Source organism: Vidua macroura, chromosome 8 (assembly GCF_024509145.1).
Source record: "Vidua macroura isolate BioBank_ID:100142 chromosome 8, ASM2450914v1, whole genome shotgun sequence".
NCBI classification, from domain to species: Eukaryota; Metazoa; Chordata; class Aves; order Passeriformes; family Viduidae; genus Vidua; species Vidua macroura.
Window position 1 is genome coordinate 20,621,574 of NC_071578.1, and position 15,521 is coordinate 20,637,094.

The 15,521-nt window shown below is 40.1% G+C and overlaps 1 protein-coding gene across 3 annotated transcripts in view; it reads left to right on the top strand.

The window, feature by feature from the left end:
* The first annotated feature begins 942 nt into the window (after positions 1 to 942).
* Positions 943 to 15,521, top strand: part of ZSWIM8 (zinc finger SWIM-type containing 8) — a 53,734-nt gene continuing 39,155 nt past the window's right edge. For all 3 annotated transcript variants that reach the window (XM_053983431.1, XM_053983433.1, XM_053983432.1), the window contains exon 1: positions 943 to 1,786. In XM_053983431.1, the coding sequence (XP_053839406.1) occupies positions 1,609 to 1,786 (178 nt within the window). In that variant the 5' untranslated portion in view covers positions 943 to 1,608. The remainder of the gene's footprint in view (positions 1,787 to 15,521) is intronic.

Sequence of the window (15,521 nt, forward strand, 5' to 3'; positions counted from 1 at the left end):
CTGCTTTCAGAGGTAGGATAGGAAGACCTTAGCTAGCCTATGCAATTCCTCGTGGACCTGGCAGGTGTTATCTCTTCTGTTTGGATTTTGGAATTGTTCAGGCCCGAGCAGCTCCTCAGACCCCTCCTCTCCTTCGGCCTGAGAGAGCGAGGGGCTCTCACAGCCGAAAGAAAGCGGTCACTGCACTTGAAGGGAATTTACTCGAGCCATGGTCTCCTCATTTTATTTCCTTTTTCTTCCCTTGATCTTCCTTACTGCTGTTTTTCTTCTTAAAAAAAAAAAAAATAACTGTTACTGAGAACTCGTGTATTTCTTTCATCTCCAGTCAGATGATCACAGCTGAGTGATTTCTACCTCACGCACCTCTTCGGTGCGTTCCGGGGTAACCCCCACAACTAGCGCTCTCCCGCTGCCTACGGCGGCGCGGGAGGCACAAGACACAGGCCTTTGTTTCATTACGGCCACTCCAAGCGCCCCGCTGGGTGTGCGGCGGCCGGCAGGCGGCAGGCAGGCGGCAGGCAGGCGGCAGGCAGGCGGCAGGCAGGCGGCAGGCAGGCGCCGGCCGGGCCCCGGCCCGTCCCCGGGGACCGCCGGGCTCCGCGCGCGGCACGGCCCGCCGGGAGCGGCTGCCCCCCGGCATGCCCCGCGCGGCGGAAGCCGGAAGCGCGGCGGCGGAAGCGGCGCTCAGCTGGCGGGGGGTGTCGCAGGTGAAGCTGGGAAGCGCGGAGCCATCTTGGTGCCCGCGCCGGGCAGGGACGGGACCCGCCGGGGCCGCGAACCGCCGGGGCCGCGCCGGGCTCGGGGGCGTCCAGCAGGGCCCGCCGGCCATGGGCTCATAGAGACACCGCGGGGCCACCGCGACCGGAGCGGCGACGGGCTGCCCCCGCCCTGCCCGCCGGGACCAGCGCCGGGCGCTCCCCGCCGGCCGCCGCCCGCGCCCCCGTGAGGCCGGAGCCGCCGCCTGCCCGCCCGCGCCGCTGCCGGTGCCCGTGACGAGCAGCCGGGAGGTCGCGCCGCTCCTCCGCGGGCGCTGCGGCCCCACCGTTTTTAAGCCCCTGCGAGCGGGAGGGAAGTTGTTCCCCCCCCCCCCCCCCCCCCAGCCCCCGCCGGTGCCCGTGCCCGCCCTCCCCTCGGTTCCTGCGCCGGGAGTGAGACAAGCACAACCTCAGGGAGAGCCGGCACAGACACCGGCGGCCCCCCCGCGGGAGCCCCGGAGGAGGAAGCCGGCCCCTTCTCTCGTCCTGCAGCGCCGGGAGCCTTCGGACCCTCCGTGTGCCCGCACGCACCTGTCCCAGCTGGAGGCAGCTCTCATGGACTAACCAGCCCCCTCCGCCTCAAGCACATTCTGTGGACATAAGCATTTTTTAACTTTTTAAAGAACTTTTTTTTTCCCCCCCATGGAATTTTTACCAGCTGCCCCTTAGTTATTTCCTGCTTCTCCCATCTCAGACAGCGCTGACTTTGTTTTTTCCTGGTACTGTAGTATGGGGATCAAATTAAAACCGAGATTTTAAGTATTGCAAGAGCTGTCAAGTCCATTCACCTGTTAAAAGTGAGCAGTGGTGTTCCTGTCTTTCTTCTTTTCCCCCACGTCGCCTGTCGGATGTGATGGAACTCATGTTCGCAGAGTGGGAGGACGGGGAGAGGTTTTCATTTGAAGACTCCGATCGCTTTGAGGAAGACTCTCTTTGTTCCTTCATCTCTGAGGCAGAGAGCCTTTGCCAGAACTGGAGAGGATGGAGGAAGCAATCGGCTGGACCCAATTCCCCCACTGTGAAAATGAAAGGTGAGGTCACCCGGTTTAATTGGGATGCTCTTTGGATTCGTGGAAGTTGTGGGGCAAGTGGGGGGTGGTAGGCGAGGAGATCTGCAGAAGGAAAGTCAAAGGAGCAGAGAGAATCCCTATGTATGATTCATTGTCGGGATAATTTTTGTCCAAAGATTGCAACTGTAAGTTCACCGGGGTTCTTAAGACAATGCTGTCTTTTAGGTGAGTTTTCACCTGGGTGCACTAGGATTGCGGTGCTACTCTTCTGAGTAGATTCTGTGGGATTGCTCTTGGAAATCTGAAAACTGTTTTCTATAAACAAGCTGCAGACTTGGCTGGGAGTAACTGCAAAGGTTCCCACAGGCTTTGATTGAAGTCCACTAAGGTTTCATAGAGGTTTTTGTTACTTCTATAAAGCTACTCATGTAAAGCCATGTAAGCCGTCATTGTATAGAGCAGTTCATTTTCCTTGTCTGATTCTTGGCATTTCTCCTTTTTCTAGTAAATTAGCTCTTTCTTCTGCAATAGTGGAGTAAGAGGGCCTTACCACTGTCGCAAAGAAGTCGGCAAACAGCAATGTGCCTGCTTCAAGAGTTATTTCCTTTCTGCTGATAATTTATATTTAATGGCAGACAGCAAAATAAGTAACATTAGCAATTGAGTTTGATTTTTAATTAGCATATAGCTCTTAGCTTTTTGCTTGATTTTTTTTTTTCTTTTTAACAAAACTTTATTTCTCTATTAATCTACTGCATTGTGACCCTGGAATTCAGGTGATGTTTGCACTAAGCAGAGCCAGATACACAGTTAACAGAAATTACACAAACTCTTTATACTTTTCTTTTTATCTCCTGTTTCCTCAGGCCAGTGTCAGTACTTTTCCTGATCTTTAACCATTACCTGCCTCATTGGTATCTCCCTATCTGGAACTGTAAAACTTTTTTCTCTTCTGAATATTGCCCTTACATGAACAGAGAATGGAATTTATATTGAATTGAGCTGGAATCTGGCCGTGTTGTGCTATGGACAAATGTTCAGTTTTCGCTGGTTTAGTACCATAAAGTACACTTTGCATTAACCATAGAATTTCCAGAGCATATTAAGTTTTAAATTCTACTGCTGTAAAGAAAAGGAATTGTGTTGCCATTTTTAAAAGCTGTGAGTCCTGAGATTTTTGTCCAAAGATTGCAACTGTAAGTTCACTGGGGTTCTTAAGACAATGCTGTCTTTTAAGTGAGTTTTCACCTAAGAAGTAAGCATTGTGTATAGGGCAAAGCATATACATATATATTTATCTCATGTTTTGCATTAAGTCTTGTTGCATATCTTGTTAGAAAGGAGCTGAATTTTTGAAAATGTACTGGTGTGGAAATAAAAACATCTTTAGTTTGGCAGAGATGTATGGAATTGGTTTGCATGGCTCTGCAAGTCAGATTGATGTTTGCAAAGGTGATTTTCTTTTTTTTTTTTCAACTTCTAGATGCTTTTAGCCAACTTTTCTCCACTGGTTCAGTGTATGAGTGCATGTTCTTGACCTAGATCCTTGAGCTCACTTGACCGAATTAAATCAAGCAGCAGTTGCTCTCTCTGCTGACACCCACTTGTTACATTAAAAGACACATCAGTAGATAGTGCTTATTTGCAATCTTCAGGCTCTTTTCTGACATGTAAAACACAATAGCTAACATTGCTGTGATAATTGTAATTATTTACGCGATATTGAGATGTTGCTGTTTTGGGTTCTGCAGACTTGCATAGGCAAGGCTTTTATTGCTTATACTTGGTTAATATATTTCAGGTTTTATCTGTAGACACCTAATTCCTTTGTATGAGAATCTTATTTTAACAGGAGGGACATTTTGAAAGGATACTGTTGCCTCCTTTAAGGCCCTTGCTGGCAATTCCCAGCTCTGGTCAGAGTTATTTTTAGAAGAATGTGAATTTGCAGCCTAAATAATTATTTATTCACACTGTGAAGTCACATATGATACTACCAATGTGGAGCACTTGCAGGTACTTTACTGTACACAGTTGTGTTGCTGCCAGAAAGTCTGGTCTGATGTGAGATTTGTCATTGTCTGCAATCTCCTTGGATTTCAGAACTCCAACTTTGTTGTTTTTAATACCTCTTCTTGACAGTGTTTTTAAGTCAGAAAACATAGAACTTGCTGGGTCCCGAGGTTGTTGTTTATAGTGAGTCATTTCAAATGTGATAATTCAAAATTGAGCTGTGTGTTTTTATTTCCACAGTTTGCCATTTTACTGTTGCCTATGCAAACAAAAAGTGAGGTTAGACACTAGGTTATTCTGTTAAATGCTAAGAAGAAACAAGAGGAGTTGAATTATATTCTGTTAGTCTTTTCCTCCAGTTTGGAGCTCAGCCTGTATTTTGGTGTGGAATTAGTCAGACAAGTTATGTAATAGAAAGGTTTTCTAGCATTTTCAATTGTTTTCAGTTTTTCCTTGTGTCCAATTCTTCTATAATTGGTTCAAAGAGAATCCCCCTAAGACTATGGAAGAGCTGTTGGCTGTCTCTTAAAAAAACAAACTACCTGCACACAGGTAGTTATGGCTTTCTTACTTTTTGCAAGTTTTATTTTCTTCTTGGGAATCTTTAATATTACTGTCATGCTTATTGGAAATTTCATAATAAGGCTTGGGTTAGCTTGTTGCAAATGCGCACAGTATTGGCTACAAAGGGTTGCCAAAAAGATGAGGTGTTCACTTGTTTGTAAATCATCCCAGTGATTTGCTAGAAAGATGATGGAAGGGGGAGAGAAATGTTTGAGTTTCTCTAATATAATCCTTGGAACTGATTTCTTTATAAAATCAGGTATCTTGAGTAGTTACATCAGAAAAATAGAATTGTAATTCGCTAATTTTTCTCCCATTTAATTTATGTTATGGTAAAGTCCTCTTATAGTCTTCCTATACTACACTCTTGAAAGGAATTTTCTCCTTAAGTGTAAAATTGCCAATGTGAAGAAGGAATGCATTGTGTCTGCTTCATGGATGCCTTTAGATTTTGAAACTACTCTTAATCTCCACTAATTTACCTGCACTGAAATCCTGGAGGAAACCTGTCAGTTTTGGGAGTACTGGGAGTCCTGTGATGATTTGGAATGTTTGTTTTTAGGAATGCCTTGTTCTCTTGTTAACTGCCTTGATTGCTTACTTTACCCCTTGTGTTTTTGAGTGGTGTAATGCTTCTAACTGATATTTGGCCAGTCATTACCTGTATACATCACTGATTAGAGGCTTTCACTGCATGGACAGACAGAGGGTTCTGCTCTGAAGTTAAGGTGAATGGATGTTTGGAAGTACAGAGTCCTTGCAGAGTGTTCAGAACTATCTGGTTCTTAGAGTTGGTCTGTAACTCCAAATCTTTTTCTTACATATCAAATTACATTCCACCAATTTGTTACCCATCTACACCCACTAACCTACTAACAAATGCACCCACCTGCCTTTTCTCCACTTTTCTGGACACTCTCTTCTTTCCCAGGAGCCATTATGATCCTCTCAAGCCTTTCTTGCTTTTTAAAGCAGTCGTATTTTTCATTGGTAATTGAAGTAAGTGTAGTCTTTCTGCAGAAGTTTTAACATCTAATGTTATCTTCACATAAGTATTTTTGTGATAGAATTTTTAAGAATAAATGTTCACTCATTATCTCTTCAAACCTGCTGTCTTTGTTTCTTTGTGAAAGCTTCTAAGCTCTTTCCCACCTTAGTCCTTTGTTTCACAGTTTCTGAAGCATAAATATTTACAAAACATTTAAAAAGATGGCATTAATACTGTAGGATTGTTAAACAGTGCCTTCACTATATATGTACTCATTTTATATTTATTCATTCATGGTGGATTTTGTTGGAAGTGTGCTGATGAGTTGTGTTGAAACTGTATTCAGTAGGCAGCTAGTGAAAAAACTTGACTTTTTTTCTTTACTGTAAACTTGAACTATTCTATACTGTATTTCAGAACCCCCTCAGACTTGACTAAGAAATTATGCAGGTTGTGCTCTCTTGGAAAATATTCTCATTATCCAGCCCCTGACTGGGGCTGGATAATGAACAAAGCTTTTGTTCTTTCAAGCTGTTAGGAGCACCTACAACGTGAAGTTTTGGGCAAAGTTTCTCAAAACTACAAGCTGTATAGAGAAAATGATTGGCAGAGAATATACAGAGCCTGAGGTGAAGATGTGATCAGTTCGGCGATCAGAGTCTGAGCAGTGTCTATGCTGGTAAAATAACAGTGACTGACTTTCATTAATTTATACAGGAAAAGAATAAATGGCATAGAGAGTGCTGTTTCTTCCTCAGGATTGCCAGTAACTAAGAAATTCAAGTTAATCCTTTTCAAGCAGTAACTTCAGAAAAGAGCAGAAGGAATATTTAGTCTCTTTCAAATTCATACTGTGTGCTCTTCAGATTCTTGGTATTATCAGAGAAGAATGCTGGTATCTTCCCAAAGTGTGTCCACTATTTGAGCCTAGTGAAGCTTGAAATGGAGACTCTGTGCTTTGCTGCTGTTTTGTTACTGGCCATTATTGTATATTACAACTGATTTTTTTTTTCTGCTTTATTTGTGTCTCTGCTATGAAGAGGGAGATTTTGTAGTCAACTCACACTTCTGGGAGGTACAGGTGTAATGTGTCTTGTTTGTTGTGTTTTCTAATTTAATACAACACATGACAAATCTGTTCTAGCTCAAATATATCTGTTATAGCATATCTAACTTCATTAGTGAAATGCCAAAACAGTAACTGTTGAGCAAAAGTGTTATATGGCTCCCTAGTGAGTTTCTTTATAGAAGCAACAGAATTCTAAAGATAAAAATGTTGATGAGAAGATAAATGTGGCTATGAAATAAACAGAGATCAGCTGTCCAAAGAGCAAAGGTAATGTGAAAGTTAGGGCTTAGCTGCTAGCAGGAGATAGATTTCTCTATATTTTCTCACCCTAGTAAATGAATTTCACTTACTTTTGTACTCTAATCCATCTTTGGTGATGATGTTGGTTTGCTATGGAGCAGAAGCAAAACTTCAAGTTGAGGAAGGGACTTACTGCCTTGTAATAAATACAAGGTATAAAGGAGACATTGGTTCATTGTTGCTGAAGACACTGCAGAGAAGCTGCATAGACAGTGGTTTGTCAAGGCTGATGGGCATGATTAAGTGCATGGTTTCGGGCCTGGGATGCAGATTTCAGAAGCTGTCTCTAAAAAAAGGTGGTTTTGCAATGCATTAATACCTCTGTCTTTTGGCAGATGGACAAATTGAGAATGATTTTCCACTTGAGAATCATTCTCAATTTGAATGGTTCTCATGCATTTGTCTCTTCATTTGCATTTTCCTGTGCCTTTCTGAGGTAACTGAATGTGTGTATCCCTCTCTTCAGAAATGAGTACTGAAGAAATCACATAAAGAAGCTATCAGGAACTGCTTTTTTACTACTGAGATTTTAAATTGCCACTCCAGTTATTTCTCTCCTGTGTTTTTTGGGCTTTCCCTTTAGTTAAGTTTCTTTTCCCCTCACAAAAAGTCTTGCACGTTCTTTGCCTATTTTAATGTCTTGCCTTTCTACGGGGAAATGTTTCATTTTCTTTTGTCTCATCTTTCTACTCAGGCTTCCATGGATTTTTCTTTTTGTGTTTATGTTCTCTTTCTATTCACCTTGTGGAGATCCCTGTGTTGCTGAATGACCAGAGATTACAGAGCATCTATTTGTAAGAACTTCAGGCTTACTGAAACTACAGGGGTTATTCTTTTCCATGGCATGTATACCTCTGGAGGAGCAAGGATAAGGGTTCAGGTTTGATCTAGACTCTGAATTGTACTCTGCCTTTGTTTCCTATCCCTTTCTTTATCTCCCCCTCTCCCTGTTAGGGATTTTTTTTCCTTGAGTTAATGAGTTCACAAAGGGATGGGAAGTTTAAAGACCCACCAGTTAAGTGTAATTTAATATGCAAGTCTACAATTTTGGAGTTCCAGTTCAGTCTGAGGAACAGCAACAAATCCATAGCACAACCTATATGCAGGAAATTAGCACCTTCTGTACAATCTATATTTCTTTAGTGAGGAAGGAAGAAATGAGAAGTCAACTGATCAAACTTAGGAAAGTCTGTTTCGAGGTATTAATATAGCCAAAGTAAAAATCATTCAGCGTGTGAGCTGTGGGACTAGAACTTGCATCACTGGTGTTGACTTGTGGCCAGGCCCTTTTTTCCCCGCTCTCTGAAATCTCTGTTTTGCAGTATTTTAAACAAACACTCAAAACCCCTCTTCTCTCCCTCCCCCAGCAATGCCTTTGAGGGAACAGAAATGGACATCAGTGATTTGAACAGTGTCTCTTATGCCAGTTACAAACCAGGAGCAAAGAGCATCTCCTCTTAAATAGTCTGTGTCCTAGGTAGTATAAAGTACTTTGTTCCAGAGGAAAAAAAGGAATGTACAGTTTCAAAAGATGTTTACATACTTTAATGAACTTCTGGAGTACATATTTGTCTATTTAGAATATCAATACTTGACTTGGAAGCTTTTTTTGGTTTGTTTTTGTATAAGAAATTTTTCAAAGAGTCAAAACCTATGCATTCTTTGGTTCTTGAAGTTGAATAATGTCTTTTATATTTCATTGCTCCTTTTAGATCAATAACTTTTTGTATTAGGTATCTAAGTGTAAGAGTGTAAAGCAGTTATAAGACTAATGTAAAATAGTGTCATGGCTAGAAGTTATTTTTTTCAACTTTATTTTAATGCACTTTATGTGTATTAAGCACTGTCCTCCCTCTTCCTGGTTTGTAACAGCCTTCTAAACCCTCCAAAAGTAAAATTCAAAGCACATAGGTGTCAACTAGGTAAAATATTACATTTAGAATTTTATTTTTTAAACATTAAATAGCAGTGGTGCATAATGTACAAAATACTTGAAATACTGATTCTAATTTCAAAATGCCATATGACACATTTTTAAATTGCCTCCTCTGAAGCTGTGTAGTCTTGAGTAGTTAAGTGTAAGATTACCAATCAGAAGAGTCTCATTCTTCTCACAGTTTGTGTGTTCTTTGATGCATCTTTTCTTCTTTGTTTCTTCTTTATTTCTGGCAAGGCTGTGGGTAGTTGTGTAGCAGTTTTAACAGAAAATACTGAAAGTGATGTCTTTGACCACATTTCCCCATATGCTTTAAACATTTTGGGCAAGACTTGTGGAAACTTTGCTGTTTTGATTATTTTTAGTTCATCTATATTTGCTTCCATTCAGCTGGAAATGTACTGTATTTGAAAAGAGTGAAACAAAGGAGCTCTGTCAGGTTGCAATATACCTATTAATTAAAGTCTACTGGAATTACGTGTTTTGAGAAAAGTGATGCTGTGAAAAGTACCTGGTTTTAATAAAATATTCATTCTGTGATGAATCATTATTAGTGTTTCTAGATTGCTTGAAGAAAAAGAAAAATTAAGAAAAATGAAGGTGTCAGTATTTACCAGTATCAATTAGGCAAAAGCTGAACATATGTAAGCTGGAAAAAGCTTGTGTTGATTTTTTGTATTTACCTTAATCTCTGCTGGTGTGAGAAAAAAAAAGGAAGTTAAGACATTCTCTTTCCATGGAAGAAGGAAACCTGACAAGATTGCAAGAGTATTGTCTTTTAACAAAAACTTAACATTCTCATTCAGCTGCTGCAAGCTGGGGGACCGCAGTATTATTTCTTGGTGTCTCCGTGACTTTTTTGCCTTCCTTTTTTTCTTCTAGGTTTATCTTGTAAGACATATAGTAGGGCTTTCACATTTCTTTCTCTTGTGGGATAAAAATTGGCACGTAAAAGAAAGGGAAAGGATAAATTAATAAGATGGAGGAAGGAAGAAAAATATCTGTCCTCAGAAGAAATCCTGTCCTTTTGTGGGAGAAAAGTTGGATGCTGGAGGGGAGAACATAGTTGACAGAAGGAACAAGTGGGACCTCAGAGATCAAATACAATTCAAAAAAAGAAGTCCACCTTTTTTTTACAAAAATATAAATAGCATGATAAAAGAAATATTACCCAGAACTGATCTGCAAGCAGTTAGTCTTTACAGGGAAGCATCCAGGGGTACTTTTTTCTCCCAAGTTAAGACATTTTATGTGGTGACTTACTGCAGCAGTGGGCAGGTGAATACCTGGGCCACTGAGTCTGGCTTCTTCCTCTGTTCAGAGAGATGAAAAATTTAAGCAGATGGTCATTGTTCTTTGCTATCCAGAAATACTGGTAAACATGAATAATTTGTTGATGGAGACTTGAACATAAAAGCACCGATGTTTTAAAATGCAATTGGTATTGCTCCTACCCCAACCCCCCCACAGATAAACTAGTGGAAAAAGTTAAGTGTGGTTTTCTGTTCATTACACTTAAGATCTCTAAAGATGCTGCTTTGAGCAGCATGTCTCCCCAGTCAGAAGGAAAGAACAAGTGAGTCAACCTTAAAATAAAAGTAGTCAAGATACCATCTAGACTCTTTCTTAGAGATATTCATTAAAATAATGCCTGTGTGCATTAGAGCCGTTCTTGATGGCATCTTGTCAATGTGTGTGACAAAATGAGATTCTTGGTTGAAGTACAGAAAAGTTTCTGAACCTGTGAATATTGGGTACTGTATGGCCTTATGGAATCTGACCGTGTCCTGTTTCAGGTTTACTGTTCTCTGCGTATGCTCCCATTTGCCTGACTTTGTGTATCACCAGTTGTGATTCTTGAGACTGATTCTTCTTGTGACTGATTTTTATTTTCTTTTTAATATCCCTGTACTGGAATTCTTATGTGGTAAAATCACATCTGGCTCATCCTTTGGAGAGTGCACCAACATGAAGTCTTGTTAATCCATGCTCGAGGCTAATTGAATAGCTTGATGGTGGCTTGAGTGCCCAAGTTCCATGCTTTTAGGAAATGATTGCTAATGTAAAAATACTTGGTCAGGGTTTGACATTAAAGCTTCATGGTAGTCCTGCAGGTAGTGTGTAATTAATAGGTGTACAAATGAAATTATCATTTTTCTGAGAAGCTAATACATTTGTGAAGCCTATCGAGCATCATTTAGCAATTCTCCTGAGCTCTTTACAGTTCCTATTGCATATTGCTTGTAATTTCATTTCTTACCTCATATTTAGGTCAGTGACTGCTGAGATGGGAGGAAAAAAGCAATGTTACCGGTTAATTTGTTTACCAGAGGTCCAGGTGAAAATATTTGTAAATTAGGCCTTTTATGCATGTCTTGCAGAGAAGGTTGTATTTGACCTAAAATGCCTCAAAGTTTCATTGACTACTTGCTTGCATTTAAAGCAGTAGTGCATGGGGTCAGCTAAGCTGCTTATCCTTCTCAAGGACGGGGAGTTGTTTTGCCTGTCTAGTAATGAATAGGAGCTGTGTTCTGTGGACATTTTCAGAAGATGGTTGACTTTGCTTCAGTCTTGTGATGTTAGGGAGATCCTGGGAGATACTATTCTTTTGCCTAGCCAAATTTATGCAACGGACTGCAGTTAATCAGTGCCTCACAGCAGGGATACTTTAGGTATTATTTTTGTGCACTGAAAATAAGAGACATGCTTGTAACTAATCCTTCTTCTGTAAACATTCTGTAGATGCCTGCTTGCTTCATATGTGCCTTTGTACCCAGTTTTGTTCCACCCATTTTGTTCTCCCTACAGGTGATGTGAGGAAAATGGGAGGTTTTTTTCTTGTTAGAAGAGGGACTTTCTCCAGCTGTAGGTTAACAAATTATCAGGTGAATACTTTACTTTGATTGGGAGAAAATGTAATTGCTAGGGGCTGAGAGGTTAAGGCAGGGTAGGTGCTGCCAGCATTGCAAGCTTGTGTCCGGCAGGGGTGCTCAGACTGGCTGGGGACTGCTCTGCTGTGTCTTGAAACTGTGCTGGGAGAACCTGGTACTGAAGGACATTGCTGACTGAGCTCTGTAACCTCGCATAGAGCCTGAGGTTAGACTTGGGCAGATTTTTACAAAACCAAAGGAGAGAGAAAGGAGTCAGGTAAGATTTTTTTTTTTTTTTTTAATAATTCAGATATCTAACTCCTTTTTACTTGTATTTATGAAATAGATATTTCAACCTCTGTTGGTTTCCAGGTGGTAATATTAAGAGGTGATGCTTTCTTCTAGTTCCTGACAGTTGTTTAATTATTTTTCTTATTCTAGACATGAGAATGCTTTATCCTTTATTCTTTTCAGATGATAACTTTCCCATCAACCCCCCAAAAACTGGTCTCATGTCATGCTGATACATTCAGTAAATGCAGCTCTTCATTGTTTGCCAGTGCATTTAGCACTTGGAGGCCAAGCGATACTGTTCTGGCATTTATTTAGACACTTGAAAAATGCTGGTTACAAATTAATTTTGCATGTGTATACTTAAGGATAGTTGCTAAGGCTGGTGCTGTAGAGAACAGCACAATAAGTAGTGGAGGTTGCTTGGTGTTTTGTATGACTTCCTTTTGTGTCTGAAAACATATCAATACTTCTTGATAGAGATTGATTCTCGGCTGTGGTGAAGTCAGACTTTGATTTCTATTTGTGTTCCCTCATCTACATTCAGAAAAATATTTGGTCTGTGTTGGTCTTTGTAGCTTTTTTTTTCGCTCATAGGCCACTGGAGAGAATTTTGGATTCTGTGCTTTTGAAATACCTTGTGTGGGGCAGGAGTGGGAGTAACTGGTAATACTGAGTCTTGCTTTCAGGAGGCAGGGACTGTTTATGTCTGTGCTCTGAATGCACAATCCTGGTTGTGCAGAATTCTTTCTGCACGGGGTGAGAGAGCAAGGTGTAACAGTGCAGGGGAATTGACTTGCCTGAAGCTAATCTGCTTCATCAGCTGTGGACTTATTTTGAATGCAAGCTGCCCAATTTGTCATGAAACCTTGGCCAGCACTGGCATGAATGCAGTGTTTTGTAGCACTGTCTGTCTTGCTTTACAAAAATCTGCTGTTTATTTTAGGATTTCTAGCAGCTGTCAGTTGCTTGCCCAGGCTGCTCTTTTTATGAAATGAATTTATAAGAATTTTCTTGTCTGAATTTTCAGAGGAGATTGTCAAATTGTGAATGCTGCTTTACCTGCCTAATACTGGTATCAGAGTTTTAGGATCTCAGTCATGTTAGAGTAGCTGAGAGTTGAAAAAAAGGTCATAGAATATTCCTGTTTCACTAACATAGCCTTGTGCAGATTTTCACAGTTATTGCATAGGATTAGCCATAAAATTAAATGGAAAAAACACCTTTGTGATCTAGATTTGAGTTGTGCTTGAAGAGGTCCTTACATTTTATCATATCAGATGTTTTCTGTGGGTGCATTGTGTGCCTTTGCAACAAAATCTTGACACATTAGGCAGAACAAAGGTGAGTAGGATCTTAGGACTTCAAGTCAGTGTTGGAGGAATGTGCTGGTGTTTCTGTCCTGAAGTCATGGAAACGAATAAGGGATTTTTTTCCCCTCCCTCATTACACATATTCTTTGTTACCTTGTAGCTTTCTATATTTTCCTTGAACTGTAGTTCTGAGGATGTTAATAAAGTGGTCTTTGTAGAGATCTGGTTTCTAATATAGTAAGAATGTTGTAGTTAGGAGGCTTTAAGGACATAAGGAAGAGAGCTTTTTAAAGAGAAGAAGGGGAATCTGTTCTTCAGCCAGCTGACCTTCAGAGTGCAGAAAGTTTTCAGACATGCACCTCTTTAAATTCTTAGTGTGTTAGAATTCTCAATGTTGGATTAAACACACATCATGCATCTTCTGAATTTTAGTTCTCTGGTCAGTTATTGCTTACCATTATAAAACCTAACCAGCTTTCTTTTTTCTAGGGCTTTTTTTGATTCATGAAGTCAAGCGAAGGTGTTACTTCGCTTAAAGACATAACTTCAAAAATAATGAGCAAAAGATAAAATAGTTTAAACTCAGCCTAATACTGAAACAGCAGGAATTGTGCTGAGTGTGGCATTCTTCCTCTGTTAGGTGCTCGGGTTCATTAGCAAAACCTGTTTTGAGGTGCAGTCTCTCTGATTGATGTTAACACAGTGGTAATGTCATTTCTCCACAGGTGAGCAAAGTTAAGTCAGTTGGTTTTCAGTTGTGGGTTTTTTTTAATTCTGTATGCATCCAGAGAGCTAATGTAGAAAACCATAGTAAAATGGGTTTATCAGAAATGTGCAGAAGGGAACTGCAAGCCTTAACAGGTTTAAGACTACTGACACTCAAAAAAGCCCCCACCCACTCAGTCCTCTAAATCTGCAATCATTTTAATTCTGCAATTCTGCAGGGCTTGTGTGCAAATAAAATACAAGTATTGTTTTCCTGATATTTTAATGTATATTAAGGCCTGCCTTATAGAAGGAACTAATTATAGCTTCCTAAACTATCTTAATCTTGGAGGCAGAAGTCATGATGCCAGGAGATATTTGCCAGGATTATTTGGCTTTCAGCAAAATAATATACTTCTCCCATTTTGAAGGGAAATCCAAATCCAGCAACCAAAAATAATTTGAGCCACAAAATATTTTGACTTACACACACAAGCTGTTTGTGATGTAGAGTTAAGCAGTTTTCATAAATTGAATTCAGATGAAATTTGACTCTGCTATGGCTTTTGCTGCAAGTAGCAGAGACTTTGTGGGTGAACACACAAAGGACACCCTCCTAATAAAGGGGTGATAAAACAACTCTTTTTGCATTGGGTTAAAAATACTGCCATTCTTAAAATGTTGTGATGTCTGTAAAGAAATTTGTGTAGTAATAGTTGCTGCAGTTTGTCAGTTAAGTGTGAAGTTTCCTACTCTGGACTGTAATCTGCCCATCTGGGATCTGTCTTTTTAATGGTTTGTGGCTATGAATCTCATCAGTCTTATCCAGTAAATGCTAATGAAAAAAATGATGTTGCTTATTCATATTTTCAACTGTTTTGTACATAAAAATTTCATTGTGTGGCTTAGGGCTGATGTAGGCCTCCCCCAAATTATTTTTGCTTTCAACATGGTCTTATATCTCTGCATTTGCAACTCATTGACATAATTTTCAATGTCATTTCACTGCTGCAAAATGTTTATGTGATCAGATAGAGTTGCATAACTCCCGCTGAGGAAAAAAGATATATAAGAATGTCTTGTAAACACAGATCCCATTAAGGTTTTAGTGCTGTTATTAAGCTCATGTGGGTAGTAGCAATGGAGAGTGAGAAAGATAAAAGCAAATAAGAGAAGCAGATTTGTCCATAAATTTAAAAAACCCCCAAATTTTTAGTTGAGAGTTCTGCACTATTTACAGGCAGTAAGAAGGCTATTGTGCATATTTAATGAGTGAATTGCATAGACAAAAAAAAAAAAAAAATAAAGCCAAATAATCCTCTAGTTTCTTGTTTGGTTTCTTTTTGTGAACAAATGAGTGTACCTGTGATTCAAAGTGACTCTTGCTTTGTTCTCTGGAGCATTTTGCTAATTTGTTGATCACTTAGTTCTCTCTAGGAATATGTTTTTGATTATTAAAAAAAGTGTGCATGTGTGTGTATAAATACTTCCATTCTTCCATGATGAGAATATCATCCTGCCATACAAACCTCTTGGATAAACCCATATTTTTAGAGTTTTTTCCTGTGGCTAATTGCCTGAAATACTTGAGGGTTGCATTACAGTGTCCTGCCCTTGCTGCTTTTGCTAGATCATTTGTTTAGTTGTGCTTGCTTGTCATGAGTATGTGGATATTTTGAAAGTAGAGAAACATTAAGAGAAAACAAA